The following is a 27921-nucleotide window of genomic DNA, read 5'->3' as shown; positions in this document are numbered from 1 at the left end:
GATTTAATGAAAACAGAAAAAAAACACATTACATTAGTAGTTATAATCTATAATGATATTTTTGTCTTTTGAAATCTAGGATGATTTTTTAAGGAATCTTTAAAGCAATGGCAATGTTAATTTTAGATTATTGCAAGTTAAAAAGTATGTAAAGCAATTATCTCAGTATAATAAATAATTGCATTTACACATGAGCTATGAGCTCAGCTTATCAGAGAGCATTATATCCAAATGTTTAATCCAAGGTGCCGCTTTTTTTTTGTCAGTTTTCATGCCTTTTCTAGTTTACATCAGGAAATTTGCAAAGCCCTCCAGTCCTGAGATGATTAGCAACTCTCTTGAATGATTTCATCTTTAGAATGATTTTGCACATGTTTAAGGGATTTCTGTCTCCGAAAGAATATGAAACAGTCAGTTCTTTTTTATCTGCTACAAAAGATTGTTGTATCTGCCCATGACTTTTAAACTATAAGTGTCAGTGTGTTAAATCCACTCTTCAGGAGGACGGCTACATCTTTGAAATTAGATGACATGTAGTGTGTGGTGGCTGCAGCACTTGTATTCACATTTCAAAGCCTCAATGTAATATGACATATCTATATGTTTCTATACTGTAAGAGTTCTGAGAATTCTTTTTGTTTTATTATTTCCTGCTGATTGTACTACTGTAGGGCTAGTCGATATACATGTACGCAGGCATACTGATCCCTAAAACAAAAAACTGACTAAAAGTCCAAATATGCCCAACAAAAGAAGAATAAAGTGCACATATACCCTATAGTATTCCATATAACCCATGTAGAGTTAGTCTCTTCTTAGGCATGCCACAGAAATAATGAGGAAGATTCAGACATAACGTAGCTCGATCTGAGGATGAGGGTCCCATGCAAAAAGAATAACAGAGACCTAAGTAAGGGCTGAGATTGCTGACAGGAAGCTGCAATGAATTCCTTCATCCTCAATAGGTCAAGACCACTAAGTAAAGTTCTTACTTCTTAAATAAGATTAATTCCTTTGTTTGAACTCCATGGCTTACAATAGATTATTTAGCCATGAATCATAGAGATTTAAATCCACTGCAATACTTCTAGCCATAAATTATGTTTGTTTTGCTGGATCTGTCAGTCTTCATGAACAAAAACACATTTTACATTAAGGCGGAAACAAAAGGAAACATAGAGGAACCTGTTTATGAGAAATATCCATGTGTTTATGTGTAGTCTGAAACTGAAAGGGTCTGACTTTAACTCATTTTAATTCAAACTCTAAAGTTGAGCAAAGCCTTCTCCCAGATGTAGAAAGCCAGGAACCACAAAAAAAAAAAAGAAAAAAAAAAAGTTTATTAAAACAGCTTATAAAATTCTGAGTTTAGGTAAACTGATTATTTGAATTGGTGGTAAAGGTGGAGCCTCATCAAACCTATCAAGGTTAATTGAAAGCGGTTCAGTTGAAACCAGTCATGAATAATAGCCCTTTGGTCCTTAAAGGTAGAGTACCAAGAGGTCTTTCTTTTCTTTTTTAGTTTACTTGCACATTTATTGTATCTAAAAGACCTTCATTTAGGTGATAAATCCGATAAAGCATCAAAAGGCACAGCCCATTTACTCTTTATAGAAACACTTCAGCCATATGCATTTTTGCTTTTTGAAATTCATTGTGTTCAGTGGAAGCAATGAGGATATTGTTTGTCAGGAACTAAGATTTATATCCACATAAAGGTTGAAATAACACATAAGCACAGTCATGAAAAAACTGGAAACTATAATCATCCCCATGAAAAAGTTCAGAGAAAAAAATATGTACGTTTGTTTTTTTCATGGATTTCTTTGAAAGAAATGTCTTAAATGTGGTTTCACTGCAAGGAAGAGTCCTTTTTATATTACTAAAAAGCAAAACATCGAGTGAAATGGTTTTAAGAGCCACTAAGAAACAAGGAGTGGATGAGATACTGAAAGAAAAGACGAGATTTAAAGTGAGAAAGGGAAGCAATCATGAAGAAATGCGCAATATGGAAGAAAACAAGTGAACTGTTTGTATGAGTATGTATGTGAGCATGTTTCTCTTAAGGCAATAGATGTTCTTGTTAGGAAGCTCCCATTGCTGATAGAAGCATGGAGATTAAACCAGAGAGGAATTGAGGGAGGCTGATTCAAAGATGAAGGGAGAAGCATGAAGAGGTTAACAGAAGTGCAGGAGTAGAATGCAGCAACTGCTGGCAGAGATGAGGAATCAGGCAGAAATGGAAGAAGTGGGTGATAGTTATGTGCCTTTGCGTCACATTCCAAGAAACATTCAGAAATTGCAGAAACATAGGTGATCTCTGGGGGCAGAGGAAAAATGAGATTAAACAAATGCAAAAAAAAAAATCACTTCTTTGTGTCTGAAGCCATCGAAAATGTGGGTTTTCTATACTCAAAGATTTCTCTATTTTTGGCAAATATTTGATCATTTGACATTGAAACAAATCCTATTAACTTCCACTTTCACAAAAAAATGCATTTCATTTTATATAAAGAGGCTGTTTTTATTCTTTACTTTGTATATTTTCTAAACTCTGAATCTGAATCCATGCCAGTGATTTTGTAGATAATGGAAGGTTAATTATCTTAATGCTGGAACATTTCATATGGTTACATCAAACAGAGTGAATAAGCACAAACATACTTGTTGAGACTGATACGAGTTACCTCATTACCATATTCTTTTTGACGGAGTTTAGGTGAATTTCACTTTTAACTCGTGTCATCTCCTCTTTTCTTATAGTTAATTGCATCCTTTCACACATAAACACATATTGTCAACAAACACCTTTTGTGATGCTTCCCTTTTTCGTCCTTTCTGCCTCTCTCATTTAGAGAGAGCAGTACCCCAGCTGAAACACTTAATGTAATTATATATCTGGAATCTTAAATTTAATTTATTCACAAACTCCTGTCTGTCCTTCTTTTCGTCCAATCTCTCATCATCTCCATAGCTATTTCCTGTGGTGATCCGGGCGTACCACCTAATGCAGTAGTCTCTGGGACCCACAGTTGGACGTATGGCTCTGTGCTGCAGTACTCCTGTCTGCCTGGTGGGGTTCTAGTCGGCAATTCTACACGTTATTGCAAGGAGGATGGCACTTGGAGCGGAGCACCACCCTACTGCACAGGTAGTTAAATTAACTTGTTTAATTAAATCGGTTCTTGTTTTTGTAGTATGATTAGCATGAATCAAGTCTTAAAGTATGCGCCTTTGCATAACCTAACAGAAATTGTTTACTTAAACTAGATGCATCAACTTACATTGTAAACATGGAAATGTAACTAATTCTTTTTAAAGTAATCTAGACAGCAATGTAGTTTCTGCTTATCCTAGAAAGCCTGTTTACTTATATGCTACTGATAAAGCACCCTCAATACAGATGTGTAAAATTGATAGAATAAGTTACATCATTGACTGCAGACAGGACAAGTGTCTGTTATTCTTTTAAACTTAATGTATGGAATAAATGCGGAAGTGGTATTTGTCAACTGCAATCAAATGCAAAATAGAATTTATTTGTAAGGTTTTGGACATAACTGTTGCTAAGGAGAGCTGATTTCAATGACAAAAATAGTCCAAAGCAGCAATATTGAAGCAGTCCGACCACGTTTCTTTAATTTTTTAAAGAAGGATTTGCCTTTTTGTGTTAAAACAGAAAAGGGTTGAATAGAGGGAAAATATTAACAAAATCATTTGTAAATGGCTTTCACTGGATTTTGGAGGAGAAATATTCATCAAACTGCCATGAATATTTGCTTCTGCAAAGAGAGACGGACACAGTAAGGAGAGGGTTATGGTATCCAACCAAGCATTAAAATAACCTTTTTTCCACTATTATGTTTGTTTGTGGTTATCTAACTCAGTTGTGTGGTAGTAATTTCTACTTTCACTGAAGCGAGACTTTACTTAGAACGAAGTGCTTTGAAACTGCTGTGGAGTAATTTTTCGATTGAACTAACTTACTTTATTGAAAGCTATAATAAATAATGAGTAATTAGATTACCTTAAGTTCTACACTAATTGCAGCCCATTATAGTTGAGCATTAATCTTTCCTCTGTTAATGTTCCTACAGATTAATAGCAGGTAGCTCTAACTCTTACTGCATGAGTGTGTCCCAGGAACAGATAAAGAATTTTTCTCAGTTTGGGCCATAAATAAAACACCTGAGGAGATCATAATTTAATATCAGTTAATCAGTGTAATAACTGAATAACTGCAGCAAGCTGTTTATATCCTTGATTATAATTACTGATCTCTTGCTTATCAAAAACAAACCATCCCATGACCACATTGCCCCTTTTTTAAACAAATTTCCACCTAACTGTGAAAAAATAGATCCATAGAGGAAACAGGATTCAATACCTTCTTTAACCAGCAGTATTCCCATCATTTTGAGTAGCATGTGGAATATCTATCTGAAGAAAGGGTTTTATAGTATAAGGACAATTTAAGAGAATCAGTTTTGTACATTTTGCTGTCATTATCGACCCATAATGAGTTTTTTTATTGAAAAATCTAGCCCAGAATGTACATGTAGAATACAGGCAGAAATAAAAAACACTAATAAAGGAAAGTTGTATCCATAATGGACATCCTTAAAAATGTACTGTCACCCTCAGAAGAAACCCTGTTTAAGCTTGATTTATATTTTATATGTCTGCATGGTCTACATGGCCGTATTACTTCATTTTAGCTACCTCTCCCTTGCATCCATACAGACAGAATTTTCTCACAGCACTCCTAGGAAAAGTTGTAACTACGCAGACAGCTCTGTGTGGAAAAACATGGTGGAAGAGCGACAATTTTGGTGAGGGTTTACAAATAGAAACTTCTAGACATCTTATGATTTAGGCCAGAAAAATCACTGTCAACAAATTGTCAGCAAATTGGCTCTTGGGTCACACAAAGAGGCTTTGAAAGAGTTGGAAATGGCTCTATTTCTTATTTCCTCATATAGTGTGGTGTTGTACTGTAAGCTTGGGATTTGTGCTGTCCGGCCTGTTGAGCCGGCCAGCCTTTTAGGCGCAAGTAGGAAAGCAACATTGCTTATAAAAGATGCAGACTTTGCATCTACATCTCAGTTTCTGCACCTAATGTGTGCGCGTTAAGCACAAATCAAGGTTAGCTTGAGATGTTTTGAGAGAAACTAACTACATAGAGATGTATCATGTACTATTTACATAATGTGCACCTTGTATTTCTGTCTGAGGAGGTCTTTGTGTGTATAGGTGTCTGTGACACTGTTAAAATGAGATGGAATGTGGGTGTCCAATAACATGTGGATGATTATCCTCACAGAATAGTAATTTTAATGGCTTAATGTGTCCTCCCCCCAATCTGAATTGAACAAGTTCATAATTACTATTAGTAATCTCCAGAATTTATTACTAGAATCCTAATAGATGGTGAACATGTTCTGTTTTTGAAACTATTAAACACTCAGACACTGTTTGTTGTTCCAATTGTTGTTCACTTAGTGACATTGTTGTTGTGTCATATAAAATTTCCCCCATATCAGATAAAAGGGTTTTGATCAGATTTCCTCTGGTAAGAAAAGGCAGCAGTTTTATCTGAGTCTTCTGTTTCTCCAGTTAAATGCCCACATTACTATTCTTGACTGTGTGCTGTTTGGCTAATTCATTGCAATAGGGAATAAGTCATTGGAGCAATTCTTGTTCACTACAGTTTTTAAGTAATGGAGCAGGCGAACACAAATCCCACAGTACCAAAAACCTATCATTTTAAAACTCTGCAGCTGCTGTCTCAATAGCTGAAGTGCAGTAAGCTTCCTCTTCCAGCCTCAAAACAGCACTCAGCAGGGCAAATTCCAACCTGCAGCTAAAGACCTCCATGAGATGCAAGAGTCTGCATTTGGAGCTGCACCCTGTTAAACTCACAAATCCTGCTGAGTTTGAGCAGTTACAATTGTGACATGCTCAATGGATTAAGAGTCAGAGGAATTTAGTATGGCCTGAAACCAAAAAATATAGTTCCTCAAAGTTAGCAGGTCTGTGTATATGCATGTATTAGTGTAACATGAAGTAGCAGTAGAGTCGACAAACACTGTTTATGAAAGACTATGTGAACATTTTTGATATACATATCAACTCTGGACCTCGGCAGAGTTTAGTGCTTTCTGTCCTAACACCAGGACAGCAACCATCATGTTATTAAGAGCTTATCCAGGCAATGCACAGATGCATACAAGCATAAGGGGGCTTTATAAACTACTAAATACTGTACCATTTGCTGCATTGACATTTCAACAATTTTTTTTTTTCTCTGAGAATTTGTTGTTTTGCTCCTAACACCACATTGTCCATTCCAAATCAGCTTGGATATCAATTTATTATTGTAACGTTGAGATGCTATATTTTTCAATGTCTGCCTTTTTTGGTGTAGTATATAATGTTTTTTTGTCAAAATCATTTTCTCTTCCTGTCAAGCTATGAAATATGTCACAAATGAGTCACAAACAATATACATCATGTTAATGCATATCTGTCTTCACATCAAATATATTGAGTAGATTTAAAATTCCTTTGAAAACTGATACAGTTCAGTGTGTGTTTTTCTTTTTTCTTTTTTTTTTTAAATCTTTTATGCTATGATGATTACTGAAAGGTTGTCCGCATGTTTTCACTTTGGCATGATTGTTGTTGCACTTTCTACAGCAAATGACCACTTCTTTTTTCACTATAGGGGCTAGTCCTGGAATATGTGGCGACCCTGGGATCCCTCCACATGGCACCCGATTGGGAGGAGATGAATTTAAGACCAAGAGCCTCCTGCGTTTTAGCTGCGAGGCTGGGTATAATCTGATTGGCTCAGCTGAGAGGACTTGTCTTCATAATGGCAGCTGGAGTGGTACACAGCCTGTGTGTCAAGGTGAGAAGTGTGGCACTGACCATTTATTTGAATCTCTAACAATTTGTTTATGTGCTGATCAGGAAGAAGATCTTTACAGTATGTTCCTGTCACAATACAAAGGGTTTTTTTATCTTGGAAAATCAAAGAAGAGATTCTTCATTGAAACTTATCAAATGCTTATGTGCCTTTGTAAACAGTAATCTATTTATACAGATGCTATTTTAACCTCTCTTATTGTAAAAAGCTGTTGCCTGATTTATACAGGCTCTCTGATGAGACAGCATTGCATATGGAGAACTGTTTGTCTAGGTGAAACATTTTGATATCAAACTATTTCTGGCTCATTACCTCTGGGTTTGAACCCAGTTTCCTTAAAATATTACAGCAGGAATGAAATATGCAATAAAATGACTGTTTTCACATTTTGAGAAAACCTATAATGCATTTTTGGATATGGAGTTTTCACCATGCAATGTGAAAATATAAATCAGCTGAGGCCCTGGAGCTAAAGAGCATAGGGGTTTTCTCAGCAAATAAAGCAGCATTAACTACAGAGGTGAAAGTAAAAAAAAAAAACGGATCCTATATCAAACAAAAAGTCTTCACACTGCGCTCTATACATTTTCCGTAATGTGGTGGAGAAGCTTGCTCATTGTTCATTCTTGCACGCTGTAACAGAGTGTTTATGGAATGAAGCCATGTAGACATGACTTATGAATGTGTTGAAATCTGAGCTTCTCCAGTTTTCTCACAGGTTCAGGCTCATATTCGCACTGCAAGAAAAAAAAATCACTAAATTAGAAAACTCTTCAGAAAATAATTGACTTTAGTAATTAAATTCAGGGAGGGAATTTCTATAGATCCATTACACACAGATATAGTATGAATATATTATGTATATAATATATTATATAACTTCTATTAATATAAGTTTAAAGTCAGCTAATTTAGGTAAATATGTAGAGCTGAATAATGTAAAGGAATTTATTGTTATGAACGGGCTATTCATTGGTTAATTAAGTCAGAACATTAATTGATCAGCAAATAAGTATTTTGTTGCAGCCTTTCTCATACAATTAGTATATAGCATATGACATATAACATGTCTCGGGAGTGATGGCCTAGTTGTCAAGAGCACTGCTTTTGTTCGATGAGAGGGTTGCAAGTACCCGGTTCGATCCCCATAGCCTCCACACAGGGTTTCTGAGCAAGACCCTCAACCCCACACTGCTCTCTGGGTGCCACACAATGGCAGCCCACTGCTACCCAAGGGGATGGGTCAAAATGCAGAGAGTGCATTTACCCCATTGTGGGATAATGAAGGGATTTACATTTTTTTTTTCAATTCCATGTGTGTGTTTAAACACCACTAACACAACTGATTGGCGGGTAGTTAAACATACAACGAATGGAAAAAGCTTGTGCTATTTGACTATCAGCACTCCAACCAGTCATCAAGATAAAGTTTGAATCGATAGGCTCAGCTCTGGCTTTCTGTCAAGATTTCAGCACCAAACCAAGCAAAACGCAATGACATAAACTACCTTTGAACAGTTTTATAGAGGGGGTCTATTTTTGGGGGAGACATATTCTGTTTTGGTTTCGCTAAGCTCAGCAATAAAAACATTTTTCTCAATCCACAGAGAAATTAATCATGCGATCGCTATGCTCTTGGTTATATAAAGGAAGAGGCTCTTTAATGTTTTCCGTATCAAAAAACAGAAATTTCAACCAAAAAATTCAACATCACCAAACCTTATACAAAAAAGAAAACCAAAAAAATATATCTGGTGTAATGTGATTTAATGATTCTTAGCAATAATTTATGTAAATGGAATAAAAAGAAAAATGTAGATGTCAAAGCCTTTAAATAAATTTCTCTAATAATTAATAATTATATATAAACTTTTAATAAAGTTTATTCTTCATAGCCAAAACCTTTAAAGACACTATATGGACCAGTGAAAATGTAGAGAAGTTGAGAGATGGTTGCTTTACAGCTGCAGTCACTGGAACCTCACACTGTTCTCCCAATTTCAGCTGAATAAAACACACAACCTACAGTCTATTTGCTAGTTAGACTAAAGTTTTTTTTTTTAAGGGATGAGTCCTTCAGTATCAGTCTCCAGTTTACTAAAGGACGGTCAAATGTAATTAGTGGAGTAAATGTAAAAGTGTACTGATGTAAATGTGTAAAAAGAACAGTTTACTATGATATAAAGGTAATTTTTATGCTTGCCATCATGATGTCTGACTTTTAATATTTTAGTAATGTTCACCTGTTGATTAATTACACTTCAAAATGTCTTGTCAAACCTGAAATGATTGCTGTTTTAAAAAAAATCCAAGCTTTAATGGAAAAATGTAATGTAATTTTTCTTCATGTCAGAAATCAATACATTTGGGTTGTATTTACTTATGGCGAGGACAATATTATAAGGTACCAGTGGGTTTATTAGGAGTCATATTACATAAACTCAAGTAAATGGTTTACACAAACTAAAACTCTAACAAAGAAATGTAGCCTGTTAGTCTTAACATCGTAAAACACACACATGCCTTGAGGATGCCTGTCTGCCTTTGCCCGTGCCTATTTGTGCAAGGTAATTATTTACGTCTATCTATATTTATTTTTCATTAGGCTAATAGTAGTTAAAAGTTGGTTCAGGAAGGGGGGGACTTTCATCACTTGGACATGAGAAAACACAAATCCATACTCACAAACACATACCCATCCAGAGTCTGCTGCTACAGCACACATCCTAACACCCTAACTGAAAACAGCACAAATTTACTGTTGGACCAAGCTTTAAAAGGGTCCTAACAAATGAGTCCAATCAATAGGTGGCTGATTGTTAAGGGCTGTCGGCTGTCATGAACTTATTAGTGAAATGCGCTGTGGGAGGTTGCTAATTCGTCCTAGCTCAGTTAATGTGCTTTGCCAGCAAACTAAAGTTCAATGAATCAGTAGTTTAGACCTTTCCTGTCTGCTTAAAGTGCCCTTCTTGACAGTTTTGTAATGCAATCCGTAGACCAGTTGTTATCAAAAATTAAAAGGCCTCTGTCGTATTCCTCACTTTCCTCAAGTTTTAAATAATAAACTCACTCTACAACCCAGCAGTCAGAGCGATCCTGTTTCATTTTTCTTTTCATTTGATTTGTGTGCAAATGTTAAGTATAATGCTCATAAATTTTTTCCTAAACCAACAATTTGATTTTTCTACCAGAAGGAAGAACCAGGCAACATTTGCCTGTATATTTTTAATGTTTTAAGCAGCAGCCCTTGATAGATGTTGATTTATTCTGAACTTCCAGTTAGTCTTAAGTGCACAAATGTAACCCTTGTATCTGTCACTCACTGTTGGGAATTAGGTCAATGACCTTTATTCATCAATCAGCCTTTTCATAAAGGATACAGTTTAGGGTATTTCCAGCTGTCTGCAGTGATAATCTCATTATTGCAGCCCAGAGCTGATCAGCACTGATTGACAGGAAGACACTTATAGCTCGCTTTGCAGTGAATTCCTCCGTTAATCAACGCTGACGGGTATGTTTTTTTTTTTTTTTTTTTCCTAAATCCTTAGCTGTATCCTGTGGTAACCCTGGCACCCCTGCCTATGGAAGAATTGTGTTCAGTGACGGCATCACCTTTGGCAGCTCAGTGGCTTACGCATGTTGGGAAGGGTTCAAAACGTCGGGCCTGACCACAAGACACTGCACAACAAATGGGACGTGGACGGGTCAGCCCCCAGATTGCACTGGTAGGAATGCTTTGACACGATTAGTTAGTATTTTTAACATGAAGTGTTGCAGGGCTTCAATAATCTTAAGAAGAGTAAGCTTACCTTAATAAGTAAGTCAGAATATTTGTGATTGATTAAGGCTAACAGATTCGATTGATATCCGGTGATGTTACAGGATGCTTTTTGCAGAAAAGGACAAGTATGTTAGGTAAAAACTTCTGGTTGGTTAACATGGCCAAGGGACAAACATATAGGAATAGAAAGAATAAAATGTAAAGAGTTGGAGGGGGAAAATGCAGGAGTTTGCACCAGAGTGCTTAAAGAGGCTTCTCTGTGAAAAAGCCACTACAAGCTTTTCCAATTTTTAGGTCTTTAAATAATGTTGTTCCCTTTGTAAGGGAAATTGATTAAGTCAACATGACCAAAAAAACTCTGATATTCACATACTGTAGATGAACCTTTCTTTTTTAACATTTTTTTTCTTTCTTTTTCTTTTCTTTAGTGATCAGTTGCGGAGACCCTGGACCTATAGCTAATGGCATCTATTTAGGAAGAGAATTTACCTTCAACCGCACAGTGGCCTACCGCTGTAACCCCGGCCACGTAATGGAACCAGCTGGACGCAGTGTTTTGAGCTGCACTAAAGATGGAACCTGGAACCAAACCAAACCCAGCTGCAAAGGTATCAGAAAGCAACATAAGTAGAAGATTTGCTATCCGAAGGCAGTTTGCCATCTGCTCATGGTTCAATAATGGCACCTCTGGGAGTGTCCAGTTCTGTCAATGAGAAACCACAACTGCTCTCATCTGTAAGCACTGGCAAAACTGGCTAATTTCAACTATGAGTCAAAAGTCTGTTAGTTAGATCACAGAAGTAGCAGGGCTTTGTGCAAAAAGAGGAAATGAGAAAAAATAAACATTCTTGTTGAATGAGTAAAAACAACTTTAAATAGATCTTTTGACTCACTTAAAGCAATTTGACTTATTACGTTCATACCTACCTTCAGGAATAGTGAATTTTATTAGATGATTACAAAGTTCTGCTAATTCTTGGCACATTTTGGTTAAGTTAAAATGTTTAATTTAAACCATAGCCTACAGAGAAGTTGCAGATAATCAAATAATAATAATATTAAATAAATGATAAATTATATTTTCATATAAAGGTATTAGTAAGGAGAAGGACATTAGAAATTCCACAGCATTATATATACACTTTGGCAAAAAGGAAAACATTCTATGCTGTCAGTCGGAGCGCTGTTGTTTTTAAGCCCCTGGAGGCCAGTCCTCCTAAGCACATTCCAAGTCAGAATTAATTTAAGGACCAATCAGTCAATCTTATGTATCATTGCCATCTAAATCATGAAACAAATGCTTGTGCAATCTCTTTAAATTAGTTCCAGGACAGAATTGTGGATGTTTGGAACCTTAAATCACAAACCCCTTCCTATGTTCAGTGATTTTTTTTTTTTTTGACAGAGGTGTCATGATTCTGCACTTTTTGGTTCTGTTTTAGTTTTCAGTTACACATTGATTCATGTCTTTCTGTGTTTTCTAGTTTATTGGTTTCATTTTCATTTTGTCACTCCATTTGTTTTCTGATTATAATTAAGATCTTATGTATTTCCTGTTTACTTTCTGTTGCCCTCTTTTGTCAATCTCCTTTCCCGTTGCTCCCTTCTATATCCTTCTGTTCACACCTGCTCCCAATCAGTTGATTACTCCATTCTTTGTTCTGTTTGGCATTTATACTCCTCATCTGCTTGTTGCTCAGTGCTGGATTCTCTTTGTTCCTTTGTTCCCTCGTTAACCCATGTGAAACCACCTCAGCTTCCGCCTCTGCATTTGGGTACTCTAAAAACCTCCACATAACTTGACAGAAGGCTTATTTCACCACCTTTCTAAACTGTCTGTCCTCTTTGTCCAACCTCTGAATATTAAGGTCATCAAAGATGTTTCCTTTGTTCTTAAGGTGCAATTGTACTGCTGAAACTTCCCCCAAACTTCTGGCTCTCCTTTGCTTCAAAATGTATTTGTCCCAGTCTTGTGTGATTTCTCCAATGTAGGAGACAAAGCAATCCTCACTGCACAGGACCGCATAAACAACGCCACTCAGGCTTTTTGGTGTTCTGTGTTATGGGGCTTGAAATTTACTTGGTATGTTATGTTTAAGGAAAATCCTTCTGAGTTCCTCAGAAACACCTGATACGTAAGGAATAACAATTCCTTTGCTATTATTTTTTCTCCTTTGTGTTAGATGCAGTGTTGTTCTTCCTGTTAACAGGGGTATGGAAATAAGAATATAATAGAAAAAAGTTTAATATTTTATGGCAACAAATTTCAAGACGTTTTCAACAGCTGTTTGAGCTTTATAAAACGACGAGTAATCGCATCAGTTTTTTTGCTTGTTTCGAGTGAATCAGATTCTAAGTTTCTTGAAACCTAAAAAATGTTTACTAGTATTTGCAACACACGATTGTATCAGGATTGTTGTGTGTGGCATAAAATGTAATCAAATGTTTTGAAGTTAGTAGGTTTTAGTTATACTGTTTGCATAAGGTCCACATAGAACATAAACTGAAAGGAATCCAATATGACAGTACAGCAAAAATCTTTACTGTAGTTAAAGTTGTGAACCATGAAGAGCAACACAGGAAACTACACAGTAATACTGCAGCTGTTCTAACACACATACTAATTTAAATGTTTCATTTCAATGTGAAATGATTCATTAAATGAAAGATTGATACTTGACTGCAGATCTGTTTTGAAAAATCAGGACATAAGACATTACTCCTCCCAACAGTGTGAGTCTGTAAGACATACAAAACATTTCTGATCTCCAGCAGTGACAAAAAACAATAAAAAAGATCAAGAAAAAACATAGATTGTACTACCATGGGAGTGTAAATCAGCCTACTTTAGACCATTATACTCAACAGGGAAATGTTTCCTGAGATCCTTTCTGCCACCTTTTCCCATAAACAGAAACCCCCTGCTGGCATTCTCAGTAGCAGAGGCTTTGAACTGAGAAAAAAAAAAAATCCAAATGAAAAAAAACAAGCTGAAAAAAATCGGGGGAGAGAGGATGCTGAAAAGGAACCAAAGAAGTACTTGTTGAGGTAAAACAGAAAAAAAAATGCTGTTGGTGATGGAGACTGACAGAGAAACTGAAAAGTGGAAATTATAGGTGTTAGGAATGAAGAAGAGTTGGTGACTGGAATAAGCTTCAAGCTCTATCCCATTTGTTTGTCCCCTTTTTTCATCTTCTTTTCCCCTCAGTTCTCACCTTTCTCTTAGATTTAGAGTTTTTTCTTAATGTAGTAAAGTTTTATTCTACCTGTTTCTATCTCCTTTGTTGAGATTCATTTTGTTTCGATGTAAAGACATTTCATTTGCAAAAACACATGAACAGAATTCATAGAACCCAGTGTTGCAGTTTGACAGATTTTATAATGAGAGTAATAACAAGAGGTGAAGGCTGTGGGGTGGGAAGTAAAAAGCTGTAGGAAAGGAGGAGAGAAAATATATGATATAAAGAGGTGGATTGGAGAAAAAATGGGTTTAGGATCGAGGGAGGTGCAAAAACACAACAACGGTATACATCGAGCAACAACGTGATTAAGAGAACAAGCATTAGGAAATCAAGAACATAAGATTTAAGCAAGTGAACGAGAATGAAAAAAGGGCGGGATGCTGATGGGCCATCACGTTGGTTACAAGGGGGAAATAAAATGGAAATAGGTGAGAAGAGAAATAAGCAATGAGAAAACTGAGAGGCAAATCAATAGCTGCCCCTGAACCTGTAAACACACCGTGAGAAAAGGAATTAGGCTCGTAAAAAATGTTGGCTGGCTGAATTGTGCCAGGAGAGAAATGCCTAAAAGAAAAATAAAGGCATGGAGGAAGTGGTCTGAGAAGGCATAAGAGGGAGACCAGAGGTGCAGTGGTGGGAAGTGCAAAAGAGCTTAAGGTTGGACTAAGAGAAATGAGGTAGGAAGAAGATTTCCAAGCCAAGAAGAGGGGGTGGAAGAGGTGAAAAGGAGCCAGCAATACTAATTAGGTAATAAAAAGCCAAGATACATGAGCTAGTTTACTCCTCTCCCTCGAGGTTTTGATGTGACTGTGCTCTATACAGAGCAGGGCACAAAGAAGAAATAAAGGAATTCAAATCCTTCATTTCTAAACATGATTGTCTTTTAGACATTAGAGACTTGCAGAAATACAAGCCTTGAATATTAAAAAAAATCTGAAGTCAATAAAAGTGCTCTCTTTTATTTTTAGACAGCTGGAGTTTGTTCGATAATAACAAAGTTGTTTTCATGAAGGAGAAAACATTCATACAGTGATTAATTTGGATCCCTGGTCGCTTCTGGCCAGCCACCAGCCATTGTTCCTGAAGTCACAAAGCAATAAAATGATGAACTGCATGCTGAACAAAACTGGCAATGACTTGTGTGCAGGTGTATAGATTATTCTTTTGGATGGGGGTGGACCAGCCAAACAAATTATAGGAATGGAGAATGAGCAATGCTGAAAGATGAGACACTTTCTTTTTTTGTCTCTCAGAATAACTTTAGGGACCTGCACGGCTTCTTCTGGACGCTAGAAATAAGTAGGTGGTTAGGGTGCTGCAAACAGATGCATTTGGCTAGAAATAATTATGTAAATAAAACAATGTCAGTATAATCTAAAAAGCCCTGATGTCACAGACTTTCTTATTTATAACAGATATATATATAAATTTTTTCATACAATCATTCTGAGTTCTTCCTTTCAAACCATTGAAGGGCTCATAAATCTACTTCTTTCACTTTGTGGTTAACAGGCAACCACATCTGCTTGCAACAAGCTAATCAACTTACTAATTTTGGGTTTGAATGTCACAAGCAATCTAAAAAAAAGCGTTGTCTCTGCATCCATGTGTGAGCATCGTCAGAGCAGTGTGAATGGAGCATGACACCATCTGTCTCCTAGTTAGACAGAAATTACACTGACTTTATGAGACGTTTGAAGCTTTGCAGATGGTTATCATTATTTCAGGGAGTTAGTTACATGCACACACAGAGATGTTTATCGTGTCACAAAGTTATCTGCTTGCACATCACTGCGTGTGAATTGCTGTGCAAATGGGTGCACGTCATCTTTAATAACTTTGTCATGCATAAAAAACAAGTTGCCAAATGATCAAATGATAACAGATCCCCCCTTTAATACACAATAATCTTCAGACAGCAGCCGACGGTCTGATATCATCACTGAACACTGACAGCTTCGAAATTAAGCTTTAAAATAGTCATGGGTTTCTGTGAATCATTAGCAGAAATAGCACTGCTGCTCTAAATGTGTATTAGAGGGAAGAATTAGGGGTTATCATCTAAATCTTCATTCAAAATTATTTTTCTTTGCTGAAAATATAGGAAGATTACAGTTTTGTTTTTTTTTGTTTTTTTTGCCTTATTGAACAATGATGGTTTGGTTTAAATGATCAAGCCTAAGATGTTTATTGAAGGTGGCAAAAAATCTACTGGCATCAAAGATCAGGCGCTGACTGTTATTAAAGCAATATTTCACAGCCTTTTATATTAAAATTAAAAGCTTTTTGGATGACTTGGTAACCATTTACTGTCTTGCTACTGTTTTATTTGAGTTTTAAAGTTATTTTTTATTTTATTTTTTTTACACTTTTCTTGGTTTCTACAGTTGCAACATAACCTGGACTCTTGACCCAAGTTATGTGCCACAGTCACAATTTTTTTCTTTTCTTTTTAACTGGTTTTATTCTGGTTGTAGATCAAATCGGCATCTGGATTTTTAAGGTGATGGAAGCAAAAAATAGTCCAAAGGCAAAAACGACATTACAACACACTTGTATCTGTCCAAGACTTCACTTTTTAATCTTTCAGCTGAAAAAAAACTTAATCAGAGCAGATATAGAACAGTTTCAGCAAGTTCTGTGTTGATTTAGGTGCCACCATTTCCCTTTTTTTTTTAAAGAATCCACATCTTTCTTACTCAAATTACATTATTTAGTGTAATGTACTTTTGAAGAGGAACTAAAGGACACAGGCTGTTGTGTATACTTTGTATCATTTGAATTATTGTTTTGCAATTAATAAGAGCATCTGAACTGCAAACACAAACTTTCAAAGGTTAAGCAGAGATTGTTGCAAATTTGCTGAGCTCTATTGTTTGACTGTTTGCTTCAGTGATCCATTGTGGACCTCCCCCACATGTGCTCAGTGGAAAAGTTGAAGGGACAGATTATTCCTGGGGATCCAGTGTCAGCTACAGTTGCTTTCACGGTTATCAGATGTCCATCCCTGCTGTGTTAACCTGTGAGGGAAACGGGACTTGGACAGGAGAGGTTCCAGAGTGTTTGCGTAAGTTAGCATTCTCTTTTTTTATATATATTGTACAGTGCAGTCCATTGGACCTGAAGCAAAGTGTTGACTCTCACTGTTTTATTTTCCTTTAAGCTGTCTTATGTGGGGATCCTGGTTCACCTGGAGGAGGATCCAGAGAGGGAAACATCTTCTCATATGGGTCAGTTGTTAAATACTTAAGCATTCCTAAATAAAACACGTCCTTTTTTTCACACTATTTTCTATCGAGCCTCCTAGGGACATGCTGATCGGTACAACAAAATTAACCGATATAACCTGAATTTAAACACAGCGGATCTTGTTATTTTTGTGTGATTTTGTTTTTAATTTTACTTACAGATCTGAGGTCCGGTTTTACTGCTATGCTCCCTATGTACTGGTGGGCTCTACCACCAGACTCTGTCAAGCAGATGGTGTTTGGAGTGGCCAGCAACCAACCTGCATTGGTAACTTAAAAATACAATCACGGTTCTCTTTTACATAAGGGATGTTTTGGAAATGTATATTAGATTAAATTGATTTGTATTGGATGAATGCTAGCTTGAAAAAAAATTGTAGTAAATGAGTAAAGTAAATCAGCTGTTTGACTGTAGTGTGTTGGAGGTGGGACACATCTTAAGCATGCAGGACACCGGCTCCCATTTAACTGAAACATCCTGAAACACTACACTAGTGGTTCATACAAATTAATGGATTCACTTCATCACCAGTGTTTTACATTTTTATGTTTCTGTTAGTTTGGACTGCTCACCTTCATCCTTGTGAATGTCTAATGGAAAAACCTCAAAAATCTGCAGAGAATAGTTGCTATTGTCTCTGTTATTTGCATGGAAATTTGGTGTTGTAATCATAAAGCTTCTTTCAAACATAGTACTACATCCATAGTGTGCACAACCTTGTGATGCCTAATGTTTACCTTTTAATGTCCTTGTGTAGATCCAACCTTTAACAGTTGCCGTGATCCAGGAACTCCTGCCTATGGTATTCCAATCATGGCCCAGGGCTTTCAGGTGGGCACTTTATGACACTGATCTACAACATTATAACATTAGCTAAAAATATATGTTTTTTTTTTTTTGTTTTAAGCAGGACCAGCAATTACCCTATATATGTATTTAAAATATTAGGAAATTGTAGCCAATTTGGCTAGCTAGCATCTTAATTTTAGATTAGAGTATTTCATCAAATCTATGTATAAGCTGAAGTTAAAAGTTTATATTTGAATTTATTGAAGCGGTTGGAAAATTTAGGAAGCTAAAATGGGTAAAATAATTTTGGTTAAGTTCATGAACTTAAATTTATTCTAACTCTTTCTGTAAAATCTAAAGACTGCTAAATGGTTTAGGAACATTCATTGTTCCTAAACCTCGCTCTTCTAGCGGGTCAAACTTCACGAGTTGTTTTCCGCAATTTCGGTCATAAAAACAAAACAAGCCGGCCTCCTGTCTGCTGCACTGTTTGCGGTCAGCTACAATCTGGGAGAGGTGCAGCGGAGCGTCTCTCAAGGGGCGGTGACGTTGTCACTTCTTCTTCTTTTTTTTTTATGGCGGTTGGTAAACAACTTATAGGTGCATTACCGCCACCTTCCAGAATGGAGTATGGACCAGACAAACTATTATATTCTCCCTAAAATACCCGTTCTTCTTAGAAAATTAAAAATACTCCCAAAAACTACATCCCCAGATGACCTTTGAAACAATTCCCTTATATCTAGTTTATTTTTATTCCTGTCTAACTCTCTACGCAACATCTCTCTTTCCTGAGTATATTTATTACATTCTAAAAAAATATGTTGGACAGTTTCTCTGGAGCTGAGGTATTGCATTGAACTCATTACACTGATATTGTGCAGTATTTTTTCAGTATTTTTTTATGCAACTTTTCTACTTCTGTTATTTGCTGTTGTTTCTAAAGAAAATGCATAATGATATTACAGCTTTCATTGATTTATTTCAAACTTGAAACTTTGTTTAGCCTGTAAGGTGTAAAAAAAAAAAAAAAAAATTAACCAATTAATCGATTAATCGAATCGAATCGTGGTGTATTCTTGAGTATCGAAAATAATCGAATCGTTGGGTCAGGAAATCGATACTGAATCGAATCGCCATGATGGATGTGATTTACACCCCTAGTTTATTTAGTATCCTTTGGTTTGAAAACCGCATTGCCCACATTAAGTCAGGTCTGTTCCTGGTGCATGTTACACTCAGACAGGGCTACCCTTTGTCCTGTCCGTGACCTTTATGGACAGGATTTGTAGGCACAACTAAGGGATGTTTTTCGGGAACCAGTTGATGTCATACCTGCTTTTAGGAGATGTCATGGGTTTGCGGGCTCCCTCCTCCACTTCATGCATTGGTTGGGATAAGAATCAGCTCCTCCATGTCTGAGGCCATGGTTCTTGACAGGAAAAAGGTGAGGTGTCCCCTTCAGGTTGGAGGAGAGTTCCTGCCTCAAGTTAAGGACTTTAAGTATCTTTGAGGTCTTGTTCAGGAGTAAAGAGATAATAGAGGGAAAGGAGCTATAATGTTGACACTGGAACGGTCTGTTAAGGTGAAAAAAGAGCTGAAAGAAAAGGCAAAATACTTGATTTACCTGTTGGTCTACGTTCCTACCCTCACCTCTCCCTTACAAATAGGGTCAGAAGCTTTGTCATTTAGGAGAGGCTTGAAGTAGAGACACTTGTCCGCCACAGCAAGAATAGTAAGCTGAGACTTAGGTGACTGGGACATCTTTTTTGGATGCCTCCTTCTTTGGGAGATGTTCCACGCACGTCCAACCCAGGACATGACAAAGGGACTATGTCTCTCAGCTGGCCTGGGAGCACCTCAGGTCTCCCCAGAGGACAAGGAAAGTCTAGAAATCTCTCCTGAGACTGCTACTCCTGCAACCAGGTCATATATTAGCAGAAGACAATGAGTATGAGTCTAAAAACCTCACCTGCAAACATATACATGTAGCTCAACAACGAGGCCAAAAGATTTTGACTTGTCCATGTAGGCAATGAAAATTCTAGTAGAGCTTGAATGATCTATTCTTAAAATATCAAAATAGTTATGTCATCATTATGTCAAGATTGAAAAGGAGCATTATCTGACGTGCACTTTACCGTATGCTAAGTTTAACTTTTCTTTTTGTGCAGTTCAAACATTTTAAAATATTAAAAAGCCAGTACAAATCAATATACAACTGGCAGTGACTCTGCTGGTGTTTGTTGTGGAGCAGCCGGGTTAACAGATGGCTGTCAGAGACTTTAATCATGACTCTGAGGATAACTGGGATGATGTGAGGATGGGAAGTAGGGGAGCATCTGACAATCGGAAAAGATGAATTGTATATTTGCAATATTTTTTGATAAAGGGAATTAGACCTTGATTGGTTCTGAATGTCTGACCTGAAATATCAGTTAGCAGTTGAAACAACCCAGTTGAAGCTGAGTTGACTATGACAGCATGAAAAATGCAAGAACAGCACACACTAAAATGAAGGTGCCGCTGTCCATAAATAAACCCAATGAAAATCTTTAGATAATACAATAATAGAAGTACTGTGATATGGGTGTTAATGTGAATAACTCAAATATAGAAATCTAAATTACAGAGAGATTATTTAAATACAAAGAAAATAAGATTTTCAGTCTTCTTTAAGGTCAGTGTAGTTCTGGCTGCTAGTTGCTGATGTCTAAAATAAAATAGAGGGAATAATGTTTATGATATCTGTGATCAAATTTAAGATGATCCTTTATAGATTCATAATGAATGACAGAATTCTTTGTATTAAGTCCACAAACAAAATCAAAAGTCTTGTTTACAAAGTTATAGTATTTAATTTGTATATTTGCAAAGGCTGAGTGGGAAAACTGAAGGTTTTATGCATCCCCACAAACATTATGCCTCTTTATTATATTTCATTAATACATAGGTGGGCAGTAAAATTTCTTTCAAATGCCGCAAAAACTACCATATCCTTGGCTCAACAACGAGAACATGCCTGGAAAATCTGACTTGGAGTGGAACTCAACCTGAATGCATGGGTAAGGATTTACAATATAAAAATTGTTCATATCTTGCTGTTAAATTTTTACATGTCTGTTCAGTTGTAAAATTTTTGAGTTTCACATTTTTACTCCTTTTCACTCAGCTCATTCATGTCGACAGCCAGAAACTCCCAGTAACGTCGATGTTCGAGCTATGGACCTGCCAACTTTAGGTTATACACTGATATACACCTGTCAAGAAGGTTTTTATCTGTCTGGAGGATCAGAGCACAGAACCTGCAAAAGTGATGGGAGATGGACGGGGAAACCACCGCTCTGTAAAGGTATTTAAAATCTGTCTTGTAAATGTTTTTCACATAAATTGTACTGATTCCATGCTTTATATCAGATAAGTAGTTGGCGTCAAGAGATGCATCTACAATCTGAAAGAATTATAAAAATAACTGAAGCATCTTAATAAGGCCTTAAAGTTAATTGTAATAATGGGAAAGAAAATATTTGGTGTTTCAAAATGTTATGGAAGACAATAACAGTGTTTTTGTTTTTTGGAGGAATTTTAGCCTAATGAAAAGAATGTGCATGCAATCATAAGGCTTATTTTGAAAAAAAAATCACTGCTTCAATGAAATGTGACACGAAGGGGATCAGCCCAGTGCACTGATAAGATGTGAAGGATCCCAGGTTACTTCCATAGTGGCTACAGCTCATCTGCATTGATAGTTCTGGTGTCGTTCATCTATCTCCTGAAAATACTACATAGAATCTCCCATGAGTGCCTCTGTGTTTGGGCAGGTGCCAGGTACTATTGAAAAATCAAATCAGAATCTTCCTATATCTTGTTAACAGAGGGAAGGATGAAGAGCGGTAACATTTCCTGCTAGATAGCTGAGCCTATTTTGAGAAAACACAGAGGTCTAACAACAGCAGATGACATGGCAATCTAATTATCCTGGACAATGGAACTTTCACTTTGGACCTTAAACATTTTGGATTTTGTGCCTCACAACACTTCCTATGGCCTTTGGAAATTGATTTTAAAATTAGGTATAAACTTTACTTTTAACCTAAAAAAGAAGCCTTTATACCATTGGAAAAAAGCCCAGGCTGCTATTGAAGCACTAATTCTAGCTGCCTTTAACACCCTGCAATTGTCCTCCAGACTTTTAAATAAGGGCTGTAGCTGTCCATTTTGCTCGTTCCCCCTTTTTAACAACTTGTTTTCCTTTCTCTTATCAATCGGCTAGTATTTCTAGTTAGCTATGATCATCAAAAGTAGCTGTAATTAACATTTATATTTACAGAAATCGGTGTGTTTGATCTATAGAGAATTACTCTAACAAATTAACCTAAAATGTAAGTTACTGATATGCACCTCTGCCAGATCCTTTAAATGTTATTCAGTTTATTTCTATTATTTATTTATTTATATTGCACCAAATTACAAGTCATGTTATCATTTTGGACTTTAGAGAGACATTTCCATTGAATCATATCTAAGGAAACCCATTTGATTGAATTGAGTTATTGGCTTTCCAGGATGTATAAGTACTCCTGTAAAAGTTGTGGCAACAGTAAATTTCCCTTCTAATGCAATCCCCCACACTGACCCTTGCATGCAGTGACAGTAAGGAGGAAAAAAAACCCTTTTCACATGAAGAAACCTCCAGAAGAACCAGGCTTAGTGTAAGCAGCCTTCTGTTGAAGATTTAAGGAGACAGAAGCAGACATATAAAAGGAAATTGGAAACATTGATCCATAAAAACATAGTTATTCGCAGTCAACACTAAGTCAAGCACTGAGCAACAGGTCCAACTATTAACTCTACAATCAAAGGTGTTGATGGCAGCAGCCCAGCTGATGTTCCCCTCAAGGAGGATGTCCTATTCAATAAGACATCATCCACTATGAATAGAAAAAGCAGAGAATATACCGATGCAGGCATGAAAAATGTCCCCTTTCTGGTATCAGCCAAAGACCAGTCAGTTACCGGCCACTTGTGTGCTACTTCCACAGCAGGGAGACACACCCATGTGGGGGTGTTGTTTAACTTTTAAAAATTGTTCAAGTGGCATTAAACTAGCTCAAAGTTAATGGCTAATGAGCAAGCTGGGCTTTTTTATTTGCAGGGTTAAATGTTTCACCCAGTTGTAGTGCAGACATACCACAGTCCTAGTGCACTATGTGTAACTATAAAGTTATATGTTGAACTAACAAATAATGCAGATTTGGAAAACAAAAGTAGAATGAAGTAAAATGATTAAAGTTGTCAACATTGTGTGTTTTATTCCATATTATGAGACACAATATCAAGTGAAGTTTATTTATTTTTTTATTGCTTTTGTCCATCCCTTTTCATGTACTTTAGACTGTACAGTATCTCAAAAACCTGTACACTGAACTTACATTTAAAATCTCTTTTTTTATTTCAGTTGGAGTGAAAGTAAATCCCAAAGGAAGAGGGGAGTCAGATGTACAGAAGAATAAGATCCGTGGTATGCAGAATAAAAAACATTACATGTATAGTGGACTACAAAGCACGCATATACATACTATTTAAAGGTGTTTCACTTTAAGTGCAGAGGTTTGTTGTTGTTTCATTTTGGATGTTTGTGTATTGAATTAATTGAATATTTTCACAGTTTAATGGTTGTTTAAAATCCTTTCCATAGAAAATTTGATATCAACATTTTAGCAATGAATGTTGCTGATATTAGATACTGCTCGGTCAAAGCAGTCCTCACTAAACATATCTGCAAAGATTCAATGGCTCAGTAAAGCCTACATAAATCAGCTAAAAACATTAAACTGAGATACCATGAAGCATATTTCAAGCTAAAGAAATGATTTTGAAGCCAATCTGGAGTCAAACAGTTAGAAGAAGCCAGCAGTAAGAGACACACACCAGAGGAAAAAACCCTGATGTGAGATTCTTCAAAGAACACTGCAAAATCTGAGTTTGAAGTTAATAATGTCTTGGAGTAAATGTGGGAATCAGGCAAGCAGGGACTGGCCCCTCAACTGTGAGGGAACCAGAGGCTCAATATGTGTGTTGGCATCTTTTAGGAGCTGTCAAATTTTATTTCATCTGTTTTTCTTTAACTTGTGTTACTTTTCCATTTATTTCCTTCCCAGTTCCAGCTGATGTCTTCTCCCCAAACTCTGAGTGGACCGGTTTCTACGAGTATTTAGGGAAAAGGCAGACCACCACATTCGCAGTTACTGGGTTTAATACAACTAGTGGCCGAGTGAACGTCACATTACTGGAGACCAGTGGAGTTTCAATCCGACTATCGGGTAAAAACCAAAATAATTTCAGAAAGCTCTTTAGATATTATTAGGTCTACTTTTGCTCATAAAAATCTTGATGAGGGTACAGTAATTATTATTGATTTATAATGAATATGTTTTAAATCAGGATTAAAAACCTATAAGACATACAAGAGCAAAAAATAAATTACTATTTTTGGTGTTGTACTAAGGTTTTGAGTCATTCCACATTTTTGTGTGACTTGCTTCCAAGAATCCAGACTCACTTCTAAATTTTCAAGTCTTTTGCCTCCTGAAGACAATTTTCTGTGTTTTTCTTTTGTTTTACTTTTTTTAAACTCATCTCTACTGCTTCTAAACATTTTCTGATTTTTGATTTGTCTGTTAAGATACCTTGCTCTGAACTAAAAATCATTTAAACACTGTAAACCTAAAGGGATTGGATTGCCTCCAACATTTTAGTCTATGATCCAATTTTTTTCCATGTCACACTGACTGGTTATAGAGATGCCCCAACTATTCAGCGTGAACAGATCCCGATTTATGCAGTTTTTTTCCCTTCAGTATTTTTGCCCCACAAACTGAAACAATATCCCACATTTGACTGATTAGGAAAAGTTATTGGGAAAATAAATAAAAGAAAACTGTTCTGCTACAAAGCAAAACCCCACTTCATGGGATTTTTGACCTCTTGCTGAAGTATGGATAAATAAAATGCGTTTGCTCGAAGATAAGGCTAGTTTTACAGTACTGAGGAAAACTATTTAGTTATCTTTGAAAAGACTTATTTTCTTAATTTCTACAAATCAACATGTAACATTAACTGAAACAAAGTCCAGTGGATTGTTTAACTTTTTTGGAATGTCTATGAAGTGGATGACTGAGAATCTTCACCAACATTAACTGAAAGGAAAGAAAATCAAGAGACAGTTATCTATTTAGATATTATTTACAATTCAAGGTCTACAAATGTAGGAATTTAAGGAGATGTTTATATAATAATTTTGTTGCATGCCTCCTGTCATTGTGACAATCAGAAGCTTTTGTGGTTGCACTGTATTTACGCAAAGACATGTAGCTGAAGGCTAAATGTCATGTTTTCCTCTCATATTGTGCTATATGCTTTGAGGGAAAAAGAGAATCATCGTTCAAAATGTCAAGGTGGCTCCTTTTCTCTGTCTGTCACCAACAAATCCTAGTTTTCCTACCACCTGCCTGCCTCCTTATGTTTGTGTCTCTTGTTAGAGTACTATGACAGGTTTCAATGCAAATAAGAAAATAATGAGTTAATTGTTTATAAAAGATTTAGAGTCTATCAGCCTAACTAGCATATCAATCTGAATCTCAATGTGTCTTTTTCTAGGTACCTATAAGTCAGAGGAAAACCAGCTGCTGTTGAAGGTATACCAGGTGAAGGGGCCAACAGAGTATTACTACAGCAAGTTTAAAAACGACAACTGGGCAATGGATGGATATGTAAGCAAATGCTTCTTTATTCACAGAAAAGTATCTGACTTTAATCTAACTATAATAATTGTGTTAGTAAAAGTAAAAGTTTAATTAGAAGGTTACAGTAGTTCTTATCTTTGCTTTTGAGGCAATAAAACAAAATTACACTTCTTTTGTATGAGGTGTTAGGCTTTCAATAAGTGTAAGCGACAGTGAGAAATAATTCCTCAAATATGCTAAATGTCTTTTAATAGTTTTACCTTGTTGTTTGCTGAAAAAGAGAGCGAACATTATAAATCTAAAAGGAAAGTCATGACTTTAGAGGCTGGCTCTCTTTTGCTGCCCCGTATTTTCTTTAACAAGCTCACATGCCTTGTCTTTAGCATTCACTACAATGCTCAGCTTGTGCTTAGATAGTTCATCCTTAAAGGGGTCATATAAGGATTATATAGGGTATTTGGTGCTGGTCCTTAAGGTCTCTGAATAGGGTGTGTAACATTGATTTGGCTGAAATTGGCGTATCTGCTGTTCTATGAGCCCTAATGCAAGCCTGGTTTAAAGCCGTAGAATGAAACGAAATGTTTTCTTCCTGTTATGGTTTGCTCATGAATATTTAGATGAGCTGTGCACTGATTGGTTGGTTTACAACAAGCGAAGCTGCTGAGCAAAGATGCATCATAGCAACAAGCACTCCCTAACTGAAACATAAAAATTATTGATATGGTAGGGTGACCAGATGTCCTCTTTTTCCCGGACATATCCTGCTTTTCATACCTAAAAATATCCGGGTGGAATTTCAAAATCATCTAATATTTTGGTAGACCTAAGTGCAACACGTAGGTGAAACACACTGGGCATTCGAACAAAGCCTTCAGCTCAGGGGCGGGTCCGGCAACCCTGGCGGAAGAGTGTAGGGAGCCAGCGGGAAACAGGGCAACCAAACTGGGCCCGGTGACTGTAGCCTGGACACCGGTGGTCCTGTCCCCCCCCCGTCTCCCCAGCCCCCCTCCTCCAGCTGAGGACGGGTGGCTTATGGCTCTCTGCTGAGGTCCGGTCCAGTCAGCAGGACAGCAGTCAACACTTCATAACCGCCACCTCGGGGCGAGACAAAAGAGCAGGCCATAACCAAATAAGGCAACATCCCCCATTTTACATCAACTTGGGGCTTCGTTTGAATTTACCTGTTTTTAGAATTGTGAGATTTGCAGAGAAAGGAGGTGTCGATTGGGTTTGAACTTCTCTGTACATCCATTTCACCCACTGAACTATGATTATTCATCTATGATAATGTAAACTTGGTTTTGCATTCCATGACCCCTTTAAGGTCAACCTTCATCTTTGTGGTTTTAGGTTCGAAATGTGTTGGCACATTTAATTTTGATTTTGTTTCTTTTACAATTTTTGAAATAATATATTGGATCCGATTCCTCTTGTTCTCCTGAGTCCACCTTCAATGATTCTGTTATCAGCTACTGAGAGTGTGCATGGTTACAAAGAAAAAAAAAACAAATTAACCTTTACGCTATTCATTATAGTTAGCTGATTTAAGAAAAAAACACATTCCACTACAGCTCCAATATCCTAGATCTGAACTCTACTGTGTTTGGACACCTTGCTCAGCTGCATCTAAGAACAGCTTATTCCCATATTATTCCCCTATTTTACCCATAGTGCCACCTGCAAGAGAGTTTAAGGCTTAGTTGATAATGAAATTGTACCTTTAAATCGAATGTCTCTGCCCTTAAAGAACTTCAGTTCAGACATCCATTTCACACCGCAGACTATAAAAATGATGGACAAAGCTATTAATTGTCAAGATGTGAGGTTGATACCAAACATAAAAGTGCAATTGCACTGCCAGCTAAAAGGCATTTGCTTCAAATATCATCAGCTCTTTATTAAAGCACCATGATTACTACATCCTAACAATCTTTTTTTTACGCCTTGGCGTCAAAGAAACTCACATTTAAAAGCATTTACGGCTGATAGACAAAGGCAACAAGTTATATCATATATTCCCAACCAATCTGAGTAATCTTTATAATCTAATAAGCTATAAATGGATCTTAATGGTAGGCCTATTGGACCAGTTCAAAGCTCCATATATATATATAAATATATATATATAGATATATACTATGTATATATGTATGTATGTATGTTTGTGTATGTGTATATATGTAT

At 36.5% G+C, this 27921-nt stretch overlaps 1 protein-coding gene across 1 annotated transcript in view; it reads left to right on the top strand.

Annotated features, from left to right (window-relative positions):
* csmd1 (CUB and Sushi multiple domains 1) overlaps positions 1-27921 on the top strand; it is a 576851-nt gene that overhangs the window by 534084 nt on the left and 14846 nt on the right. The window contains exons 59-71 of the mRNA XM_015374130.1: positions 2975-3151; positions 6728-6913; positions 10480-10656; positions 11141-11320; positions 16848-17021; positions 17118-17184; positions 17364-17470; positions 17961-18034; positions 20946-21057; positions 21165-21344; positions 23451-23513; positions 24154-24315; positions 25652-25764. Of these exons, the coding sequence (XP_015229616.1) occupies positions 2975-3151; positions 6728-6913; positions 10480-10656; positions 11141-11320; positions 16848-17021; positions 17118-17184; positions 17364-17470; positions 17961-18034; positions 20946-21057; positions 21165-21344; positions 23451-23513; positions 24154-24315; positions 25652-25764 (1772 nt within the window). The remainder of the gene's footprint in view (positions 1-2974; positions 3152-6727; positions 6914-10479; positions 10657-11140; positions 11321-16847; positions 17022-17117; positions 17185-17363; positions 17471-17960; positions 18035-20945; positions 21058-21164; positions 21345-23450; positions 23514-24153; positions 24316-25651; positions 25765-27921) is intronic.

This window comes from Cyprinodon variegatus, unplaced genomic scaffold (genome assembly GCF_000732505.1).
Source record: "Cyprinodon variegatus isolate N-32 unplaced genomic scaffold, C_variegatus-1.0 Scaffold5, whole genome shotgun sequence".
NCBI lineage: Eukaryota > Metazoa > Chordata > Actinopteri > Cyprinodontiformes > Cyprinodontidae > Cyprinodon > Cyprinodon variegatus.
The sequence above is the reverse complement of the archived record's forward strand: the minus strand, read 5'-3'. Positions and strand labels throughout refer to the sequence as shown.